Below are 12214 nucleotides of genomic sequence, written 5' to 3'. Positions count from 1 at the left end.
AGCAGACAGAATCAGACTGGACCATGGAGAATATTCAACATTCCCAGACTACCCAACTGTGTCTCATACAATAAACTGGAGAACATTGAAGTGAAAAGAGTAAATCTCTGATATCCAAGTGGCTAAAAAGTGTCAGCAGAAGGGAACCCAGGGGTTAAAACCTGGATATAGCCTGACCCCCTTAAAGTGTGAGAAATTAAGGGCATGAGTGGAGTTTCTTCTCTGAAGACTTTCTGCTGTTCAGCTTTCTTGCCATCAGCATATGAAGTCATGGGCATGGAGTTTAAACTAAGTCCTTTAACCCTTTTCTTACCATATTTCTGTTAAGATGTTCTGTGTTTCTTTCAATTAATTTTAAATATAACAAAGAATTTAGTAAAATATCTTAGTTATCATTAAGCTAGTGTTTGGAACATAAATTGTGACTAAGATTTGGTTTAATTTGGAACTTTTGAAAATGAGGTATTTGTACTACAGAGCCAGAGGCATTTTCAGCCAGGTTGGTATTGAAAGGGTTAAACAAATACCTAATGCCATATAACAGTCAAAGCAACTAATGCCACTTATTCCATTTAAGTCCTAAATCCCTTATACTATAGCTCTATTCTTTATCAACTGTCCATTCTTAGGTATGTTATATTCCAACTTCATTCTGAACCTGCCTTCCCAATCACAAAGTTCTCCCACGAGGTTGTTAATAACAAAGATTTTCATCTTGTTTTGCAACCCATCGCATTCATCAGGACAGTAAAGAATGTTTTCATGAATTACATTACCTCTAAGCTCTCAGACCTCTCAAATAACAGAATCTACCCACTTCCACCATTTCCACAAATTACCTAACCTGCAGATGAAATATCCTATTTGATGTTTATTTTGTTTCCAATTCTATGGAGTGCAACCTCAACAAACATCTCTTGAAATCTCTGTTTCTAAGTTTACCTTCCCCAATGAAAAAAATCTAAAACTACCAACAGCTGGTCATGATAGTGTTTATTACTTTTATTAATCACCATGCTACCAAAGGTAAAACAGTCCTAAACAATGGGTCTTTCAATGGCAACAGTACCATTTCTTTAGAACCAGCACTATGTAAAATTCTTCTGGTTCCTAAAACTCATGAATATTGTATTGGAAATTTGAAAATTGTAGTATGTGCTGACATGGCTGTTTTGATCTGCATTTTATTAAGCTTGTGTCTTCTACCCTCTCCTCTTCCACTCGTTCAATACCAACCTCCTCACCGTTATTCCTAATCATATGTGCATACAGTTATGCAAATTATAACCAACTGTCTGTCCCCGTTAACATGCTACACACAGTCTTTATCAACACAGCCCACAAAACCACATCAGACGTATACTGTTTTTATGACTTATCACCTTCAAAATATCTTCAATGTGGATATGATAACCAATAGTCTTGAGCAACAATACCAAGGCAATGATACTTACAGTATCAAGGAAAGTCTTGCAATTCTTCACCTTTACATCAAATAAACAGCAAAAAGTTTAAAATTTTCAACTTGCTAAAAATCTCTGATTATCATGTAGGCCTAGGTGTGGCTCTGTGGTAAGAAGTTTACTTCCAGCCACATGATTCCAGGTTCAGTTCCACTGTATGGCACCTTGGGCAAGTGTCTTCTACCGTACCCTTGGTTTGACCAGTGCCTTGTGAGTAGATTTGGTAGATGGAAACTGAAAGAGGTCCATCATATATATGCATGCGTGTATGTGTGTGCATGCATGCATGTGCATGCATTTATATGTGTGTTTCTGTACGTGTATTTGACCCCTGTCATTGCTTGATAACCGTAGTTGGTTTGTTTAAATCCTTGTAACTTAATGGTTTAGCAAAAGAGACATAATATGAGTACAGGGCTTGAAAAGAAAAAAAAAGAAAAGAAAATGAAGTATAGGTGTAGATTCCTTTAACTGAAAGCCCTTCAAGGTGGTGCCCCAGCATGGCCACAGTCTAATGATGGAAACAAGTAAAAGATAAAATATCTCTCATGTGCGTCCTATCATGCATATAACATTGTCAAGAATTACACCAGAATTTCATTTCAGGGTCAGAAAATACTTCAATCCCAATTAGTTGCTGACCTTCTAAATTCCACAAGTAAGACTTCCATCATGAAAAACTGTTTCTTACAGTATCTAGAACTTACTGCATAATAATAAAGAAAAAGGACACCGCTTGGTTAATTGGCAATGACCCATTCACAATCAGGTGACAGCCTTTATCTTATCAACAGATATAATCTCTTAAGAGATGGTGATGGTCATGAACTTCACATTTTCCTGGGACTAAACAACTGATATTAAAAAAAACATATGCATACATATAGGTGCAGGCATGGCTGTGGAGTAAGAAGCTTGCTTCTCAACCACATGGTTCTGGGTTCAGTCCCACTGCATGGTACCTTGGGCATGTGTCTTCTACTATAGCCTCACGCTGGCAAAAGCCTTGTGAGTGGATTTGGTAAATGGAAACTGAAAGAAGCCCATTGTGTGTGTGTGTTCCCCACCACTACTTGACAACCAGTGTTGGCATGTTCACATCTCCATAGCTTAGCAGTTTGGCAAAAGAGACTGATGAAATAAGTACCAGGTTTTTAAAAAACAGTAAGTACTGGGGTCAATTCATTTGACTAAATATTCTTCAAGGTGGTGCCCCAGCATGGCCACAGCCTAATGACTGAAAGAAGCAAAAGATAAAAGATACACCACTTAAATCTACATATGTGATTCAGTGTGTATGTATGTGCATATGCGAGAAAGAGAATCCAAGAAACAGCAGTAAAATACCAATGAATAGGATTGCCTATTACCTGTCCACTGAAGGACAAGGGCCTCAGCATGTTCTCACTATCGACCATGGTCTGATGTGGAGGCCAGGAATTTCAGCTTGAGATCATACTGGTTTCATGATCCTACCCTGCTACACTGAGGTCATGTTTAATTATTCAGTTATTGAGGCGGTGGGAAGGGGGGGGGGTTTCTTGCTATATGTTATACTTCAGGTATTGAATATTCATTTGATTCTGTAATTCATATTCTGTGAAATGTAAATTATGGTTGGGTACTTAGGTATATTCATGTAAACGAAGCTTCTTTTTTTTTTTATTTGTTTATATACATTGGGTCATCCCATAAATAATGCAGTTTTTTCGATTCATTGAACTAAAAGCCAGAGGGAGACAAGATAAGCCACCTGCTTCAACTTGCCATGAAAGCAGGTAGTAATTTTACCTTGTTCTTACTCTTAATATAAGTTTTGAAGAATACAGTTCGATTTTTCAAAGCTATAATGGAAGTGACAAAGGAGCATATTCGGCATATTTTGCTTTATGAGTTCAATAAAGACAACAACACAATGGAAAGTGAGAGGAATATTGATACAGTATATGGGGATTGGACAATAAGAGTAAGCCAGTGTCAACGGTGATTCCAGAAATTCCGAGCCGGAAACTACAGCCTACAAGACCAGCCTCATCAAAGAAGATCTGCAGAGCTTGACAAGGAGACCTTGCAGACCTTGTGGAACAGAATCCTATTGTAACTGTTGAGGAACTAGCAGAGAAACTTGGATTTGGTCATTCAACCATTCATCGACACCAGCACCAGAAGAAAAACGATCATCTTTGGTTTCAAAACAAAAGGTGGTCTTCCATCTGGATAATACTGGGCCACATACAGGATGACATTCCAAAAGCTGGATCAGTTTGTATGGGAAACGATGCCCCACTCACCATATTCACCAGACAATGCCCCATCTGATTATCAGTTTTTCCGCAATTTTCAAAATCATTTGGATGGAACAAATATGAATTCTGTAGACGAAGTCAGAACAGTACTGGAGAAGTGTTTTTCGTCACGGACAAGTGAATTTTGGAAGAGGGGTCTTGTAAGTCTACCAGAGAAGAGCATTATAGAAAATGGAGAGTATAATTTAGATTAAAAAGGAAGTTTATTTATCTTAATTTTAAAAAATAAAAGAAGTATAAAAAAAAGCTGCATTATTTATGGGACAACCTGATACATATTGGTTGTGGTTTATATTATGGTTTATATATCAATGTTTACACTTGGAATATTGGGGTTTTGTTGCATATTTGGTTATATTAACTGGTTTTGTAATTTTACAAGCAGTATCTCATTAATTCAACACTGTTTCACCCACTTTTAATATAACATGTTGCTGTTTATTTGGTGTAAAAGTAAAAATGGATGGAGGTATAATGTTGCCATCACTAGTGATCACTCCAAACACCATGATGTTGACTGGATGTTTGATTTTTATCACTCTCAGTACATGCAGTGTCCTCAGATTGACACCAATCACTCTGAAATATCCATATCAGATCTTCTGGCATGCAAGCCAAGCAATACATGTTGTTTCCAAATTTGCGGCAGAGTGAAGTGCATCATGGTGCTGTTTTTCTCACAGACAGTGCCCCACAGACCCTACTATACTGTGTAGTTGACAAAATCAAAAACAATGCACATGTGCGAAATTAAAAATATAAAATGGTGGCAATTTATCCATCACACTCTGTACATTTGATTAAAGAATGAGTATTCAGGATACGAGACCTGTGGTTTGCTTCTTTCTCACCAAGCTTCCCTCTTCTTGACAATCACAACACAACAAGGAAACACCTAAGACAAAAGCGTACACACAATGAAAACAGTATTGATGTATCAATATGCAAAATAATGGTGTTAAGCAATAAGGAATCCACCTGGAGTTTTGTTTACCTGAATATCAAGAGAGTATATATTTCTATCGTGGGAACCAAACCAAACGTAAGAGGTCACAGGATCGACAACGGGTGAACTTTTCACAATATCACTTGTTGAAAACGTCCATACTATGTCACCAGTTGCTGTTTGTAATACGTAAATGCAGCCATCATAGCAACCTGTAATGAAACATTAACACTAAAATATAATGTCCGTCCATCTGTCCGTCCATCCATCGATCCATCCATCCATACATACATACACACACACACACAAGGACACATATATATGTATGCATATATTTACATAAATTCATGCACACACACACACTCCCAAATACTTCTTAGAAGCGGGAATTTTTTGCTCCCTTTTGTGCTTCTAATTCTCAGCTCTTTTCAGTCCTGCAAGTTATATGGCAACCACACTGGTGCCAGTGGCATGAAAAAGCACCCAATATACTCTCTAAAGTAGTCGGCATTAGGAAGGGCATCCAGGTGTAGAAACCATGCCATAGAAAATGGAGCTCGACACAGCCTTGCAGTCTACTAGTTCCCTGTCAAACCGTCCAACACATACCGGCATGGAAAGTGGACAGTGCCGGTGGCACGTAAAAGCATCATCCGAATCGTGGCCGAAGCCAGTGCCGCCTCGACTGGCTTCTGTGCCGGTGGCACATAAAATACACCAATCCGACTGTGGCCGTTGCCAGCCTCGCCTGGCACCTGTGCAGGTGGCACGTAAAAAGCACCCACTACACTCACGGAGTGGTTGGCATTAGGAAGGGCATCCAGCTGTAGAAACATTGCCAGATCAGACTGGAGCCTGGTGCAGCCTTCTGGCTTCGCAGATCTCCGGTCGAACCGTCCAACCCATGCTAGCATGGAGAACGGACGTTAAACGATGATAATGATGATATATATATACACACACACACACTTATATCTATATAAACACACACATTAACACACACACACATATACGTATATATTCATAAATACATACGTACACACACACAAATGCATATATAATATCGAGTAAAGTAATTTTGGACATTAGAGAAATTTCTATAAAAATGTAAAGTTTAACAATTTTATCCAAAATCTGGATTAGTCGTTCATCACATTACGACTCTCGGTTTCATCGTTCATTGGCTTATTAGGCAACGATGGTATTAATCTACCTTAATACCATCAAGTGGAGATGATGATGATGACGATGATGATGATGATGAGTGAAATTAATTGAAATAATTCTTGAATCAGCAGCTGTGCATCTAAATGTAATCATCACTTAAGCTAAATTTTGATTACGTGTGTGTGTGTGTGTGTGTGTGTGTGTGTATACATGCATGCATGTATGTGTGTATGTATGTGCTATTGTATGGTGTGAATGTGTGTGTGTATACATATGTGTATGCATATATATGTATGCATGTATGTATGTATGGTGTGTATGAGTATACATATATGTGTGTATGTGTGGTATGTATGTGTTATTATATGGTGTGAATATGTGTGTGTGTGTGTGTATGTACATGTATGTGTGCATATGTTCATGTATGTATATGTGTTTGAGTGGTGTGTATGAGTATGTCAAACTGTCCAACTCCTGTCAGCATGGATGGCAAATAATAATAATGATGATGATAATGATAATATGTATGTATATATGCATGCACATGTGTATGTAGTGTGTATGTGGTGTGTATACATACATACATGTATGTTCCTTTTTGATTTATTAAAAGCTTTTATCATTACAGAATTCAAACCAGTCACTAACAAAGAGATGAGACTCTTTTATTTAAGTCAAGGCAGCTTTGGGGTTTTTGGTTACTTGAAGTAGTTGATGTATGCATATATATATATATATACATGTTGTGCATAATTGTGTGGATGTAGGGTAAACTTATAGACATACATATGCATCTCATGACAGAACACAAATATGTTTCATTGCTGTTTATGTGCATACACACGTACCCCACATGTATTTTATGATAGTATGCATACATTTGCCTAGGAATATCAAATGGAAAATTCCAGAAATGTTTTACTAATTTTCACTGTACCTCCAAGCAAGATAGAATGCAAATTAATCTGGTCTGTGGTGAAAAACATCTGAGCTAGGTCGTTGCCAGTGTCACTGGACTGGCTCCTGTGCAGGTGGCACATAAAAAGCACCATTCGAGCAAGGTCATTGCCAGTACCACCTGACTGGCCCTTGTGCCGGTAGCATGTAAAAGCACCCACTACACTCTCGGAGTGGTTGGTGTTAGGAAGGGCATCCAGCTGTAGAAACTCTGCTAGATCAAGATTGGAGTCTGGTGCAGCCATCTGTTTCACCAGACCTCAGTCAAATCGTCCAACCCATGCTGGCATGGAAGGTGGACATTAAACGATGATTATTATTATTATTATTATTTTGAGAATCCAAGCATTTCTAGATTTCTAACCTGATCTGTTGCCATGTAACCCAGTGCACTTATGATAACAACTAACAAGTAAAATCAAAAGCTACAATGTAATGAGCACTAGGTTTCTCATCAATTCCCCATATAGATGCAGGCGTGGCTCTATAGGGCAGGAGTGGATGTGTGGTAAGTAGCTTGCTTACCAACTACATGGTTCTGAGTTCAGTCCCACTGTGTGGCACCTTGAGCAAGTGTATTCTACTATAGTCTTGGGTCAACCAAAACCTTGTGAGTAGATTTGGTAGACGGAAACTGAAAGAAGCCAGTTGTGTGTGTGTGTGGTGTGTGTGTGTGTGTGTGTGTGTGTGTGTGTGTGTGTGTGTGTGTGTGTGTGTGTGTTTGTGTGTGTGTGTATTTGTCCCACCAACATTGCTTGACAATTGTTGCTGGTATGTTTACATTGCTGTAACTTAGTGGTTTGGCAAAAGAGACCGATAGAATAAGTACCAGGTTTACAAAGAATAAATCCTGGGGACGATTTGTTCGACTAAAGGCGATGCTCCAGCATGGCCAGTCAAATGACTGAAACAAATAAAAGAATAAATGTTCACCTTTTTTCCTACTTTTGATGAAACATTCACATCTGCTGGTCAGTTGATCAATTGATCTCTACAACGGTGAACAGCTTTTGCTCCCTGACATAACAACATATACCCTATTATTCTTATATTCAGTTCCTACTTTCATTGAAATGTTCTACTACTATTCTTTATTTCTAAAGATGAGAATACTTTCTGGGTTTGGTGTGCCATCAGGACAGCCCTTCCTGTGTAGAGTACCATAGACAGTCTTTGCAGGCACATGAATGTCCGTCTTTGCATAAGCAGTGTTTGAAAAACAAGAAAAAGGAACTAGTACCTGCGTGTGTGTCCTGTAACTTAGTGTTGCAACGAAATGAAATAATTGACTCAGAACTGATTATAAATTCTATTGAGACTAATTTTGATTTTCCAGAATTGACTTTGAATTCTATTGGTACAAAGTTTGACATTTTCTTCTTCAAGTTTGATAAAATAAGTAACAGTAACATTCAAGGTCAAAACAACTAACAACTGCTTGTACCCCATCCTTCCATAATCACTCTCGTATCTCTTTCTACAAATTACCATTATTAACCCTTTAACATTCAGATTACTCTGTCAAATCTAATGCTTATATTTTCATGTTGTTTTGAATTAATCATATATTATCTTATAGCAAGGCGGTGAGCTGACAGAAATGTTAGCATGCAGGGTGAAATTCTTAGTAGTATTTCGCCTGTCTTTATGTTCTGAGTTCAAATTCCGCTAAGGTTGACTTTGCCTTTCATTCCTTTCAGGGTTGATAAATTAAGTACCAGTTCCGTACTGAGATCAATCTAATCGACTGGCCCCCCCTCTCCAAAAATTTCAGGCATTGTGCCTTTAGTAGAAAGGATTATCTTAGAGTTTTGAAATCTTGATGAAGTGATTGTTTATTTTTAGAATGATATTGAAGGGTAGGTGTGAGGGGCCAGATATGGTTGATTTGAACATAAAACAGAATATTCTTTTCTACTCTAGAGATGAGGCCTGAAATTTTGGGGAGGGGGGGCCAGTTGATTAGATCAACCCCAGTACATAACTGGTACTTAATATACTGACCTTGAAAGGATGAAAGGCTAGAAGTGGATATGGTTGGTTTAAATGCTAAAGAGTTAAGTGAGAAAAATAAATCTTCACAAATTTTAAGTCATGTTTACATACCGACTACTATATGTTGACCACATGATGAAACACAAGCCGAACTCTCAACACGGTCAGCTAGAAGGGTTTCCCACAACAACTGACCAGAACTGGCAACAACTGCACTCACTTTATGCGAGTGTGATCCAACAATGATAATTCTTTCTTTGTTGCTGTAATTAAAAGAAAATATTTTCTTGAATTTCTCAAAATACTAAAAAATTGCATTACAATAATTTTTTTCATCTATTATAAATAAATTGGTGTCATATATATGCATGTGTGTAAAGAAATAATCAATATCAGAGTTAATTTATTAAACAAAGTTCAATAAATTCTATCAAATGAATGAAATGAAGCAGATTTGATGTTAAAATGGATTATGCTTTTATGGAGATCAATTCATCCTGATAAATATATATATATATATATATATATATATATATATACCAATTAAGGACTGAACACGAAAAGTGGACAGTCAACATGCTAGATATAGACGTCAAATTGCCATTCTCCACAAAGACTATGTTCTCAAATAAAACTCAGGTTTTGTGCTGAGTTTTATTTGAGAACATAATCTTTGTGGAGAATGGCGATTTGACGTCTATATCTAGCATGTTGACTGTCCACTTTTCGTGTTCAGTCCTTAATTGGTATATATAAATATTTTAATCTTCGGATTCTTTTTAATATGCTAGACCACTGGTTTTAATTGACTAATATCAATTTCTACCCTTAATTAATTTTATATATATATATATTGTTGTATTTAGGAATGGTCATTTTGCCAGTTTAGCCAATAAAAACACATGCACTATATATTTGGTGTTATTTTGCTTCAGTGATATTTATTTTTTACATTAGTCTTAATCTTATTTCGGCCAGAGTTCTTTCGTCACACTCCTGTGACCTCATCAGTGGTCCTTTGTTTTCTTCTTTCTTATTTGTGTGTCTCTCCTTACTAACCGTCAGCCATTATGTATTTCTATTGTATGTCTTCATTTACGCATGCTTATATCTCTATGTGCGTCTATGTTTATTTAGTGTGTGTATGTGGGGGGATGCCTGTAATATTTGTATCTTCTGTTTATATATGTTCATGTAATTTGTTTTTGTTGTTGTTGTTGTTGTTTTTGTTTATTCTTATTTTTTTCATGTGTTTACATCCACTTATTATTATCATTACATATGCTTGTATGTATGTATGTATGTATAACAACAATACTAGTAATAATAATGTAGTCTATAGTATAAGATGTATAGAGGGACGATGCAGTAACAAGACAACGACATACGTAGGGGAAACGGCAAGAAGCATAGGAGAGCAGGTAAATGTACATTGGAGACAACTCAAGGAAGGTAAAAGCTCATCGATTCTGTACCAACACGCCGAACAGGAACACGGGGGATCAATCAACAACATAGAAATTAAAATATTGTCCACACATAGAACAGATGCAACAATCAGATAAATTACAGAAGCTACACACATAATAGAAAATAAACCTAGCCTGAATAGAAAACTAGAATGGAGCACTAGCACACATCACAACATATGACGATAGAGGATTCCGAAAACATAATAAATACACAGATAAATAAACAAATAGAAATAAATAACTATTTTTTTTTTCCGATTTATTATTATTATTACTAGTATTGTTGTTATACATACATACATACATACATACAAGCATATGTAATGATAATAATAAGTGGATGTAAACACATGAACAAAATAAGAATAAACAAAAACAACAACAACAAAAACAAATAACATGAACGTATATAAACAGAAGATACAAATATTACAGGCATTACAAGAATACATATACCAATATATTTTTAGCTGAACTATGGTATGAGAATATTTATCTATAGAAACATATCTTTATATTTTTATTTTCCATATATATATAAACATATAGAATGAAATAATTTTCCACTTATGCTAAAAAGTTAAACTTGTTTTAATTACACAATATATACATTTATAAAATTCTGACACATTTCCAACTTTTTCTCAGTATTTCTCTTATACCCCCCCCCCACACACACACTCACACCCACAGAGGCAAAAAAAAATTATCAAGAGTTGCTGTTGTTGTTTAAACTCAGATTAGTACTGATTGAATAGACCTACGATTAAGGCACTCCAACCATGACCATCTTGTTCTTTTTGACAGAGAGTATTTAGAGATGTATTACCCAATGTATATGTTCCCGCTTTTTTTTAAAACACCAAGATATGATTTTGAAAGAGATTTGGCTGCTAATTCTACCAAACCAAGTGACCACTTAGAGACACTCTTATAGAAATATATTATGTATCAGTTATGTAGGAATGGCTGTGTGGTAAGTAGCTTGCTTACGAACCACATGGTTCCGGGTTCAGTCCTACTGCATGGCACCTTGGGCAAGTGTCTTCTACTATAGCCTTGGATCAACCAAAGCCTTGTGAGTGAAGCCTGTCATATGTATATATATATATATATCATCATCATCATCATCGTCGTTTAACGTCCGTTCTCCATGCTAGCATGGGTTGGACGGTTCGACCGGGGTTCTGGGAAGCCAGAAGGCTGCACCAGGCTCCAGTCTAATTTGGCAATGTTTCTACAGCTGGATGCCCTTCCTAACGCCAACCACTCCGTGAGTGTAGTGGGTGCTTTTTACGTGCCACCTGCACAGGTGCCAGGCGGGGCTGGCAACGGCCACGGTCAGATTGGTGTATTTTATGTGCCACCGGCACGGAAGCCAGTCGAGGCGGTGCTGGCATCGGCCACGAGTCGGAATATATATATATATATATATATATATATATATATATATATATTATATATACATACATATAAGAGAACAAGGTGTACGTTACGCCGCAATAATATATGTATAAAGAATATATTCTTTATACATATATATATATATATATATATATATATATATATATATACGTGTGTGTGTGTGTGTATTTGTGTGTCTGTGTTTGTCCCCACAACATCGCTTGACAACCGATGCTGGTGTGTTTACGTCCCCATAACTTAGCAGTTTGGCAAACAAGACTGTTATACTGCTAGGCTTACAAAGAATAAGTCCTCGGGGTCGATTTGTGCGACTAAAGGCGGTGCTCCAGCATGGCCACAGTCAAATGACTGAAAAGAGTAAAAGAGTAAAGAGTATATATCAGCTCAAAAATGAGCTGCAAATTTTTATTTTCTTTTTATGTGGCAATACATGATATTTTCATTTTTTGGGGGACATATTGAAAGTAACTAATTAATTGAATG

At 36.8% G+C, this 12214-nt stretch overlaps 1 protein-coding gene across 1 annotated transcript in view; it reads right to left on the bottom strand.

Annotated features, from left to right (window-relative positions):
- The window catches only part of LOC115222544 (beta-alanine-activating enzyme-like), a 101817-nt gene that overhangs the window by 6750 nt on the left and 82853 nt on the right, over positions 1-12214 (bottom strand). The window contains exons 12-13 of the mRNA XM_029792805.2: positions 8946-9097; positions 4764-4927 (exon numbers count right to left, since the gene is read on the bottom strand). Coding sequence (XP_029648665.2) covers positions 4764-4927; positions 8946-9097 — 316 coding nt within the window. The remainder of the gene's footprint in view (positions 1-4763; positions 4928-8945; positions 9098-12214) is intronic.

Source organism: Octopus sinensis, linkage group LG20, assembly GCF_006345805.1.
Source record: "Octopus sinensis linkage group LG20, ASM634580v1, whole genome shotgun sequence".
Lineage (NCBI taxonomy): Eukaryota > Metazoa > Mollusca > Cephalopoda > Octopoda > Octopodidae > Octopus > Octopus sinensis.
This window is presented reverse-complemented; position numbering and strand designations above follow the sequence as displayed.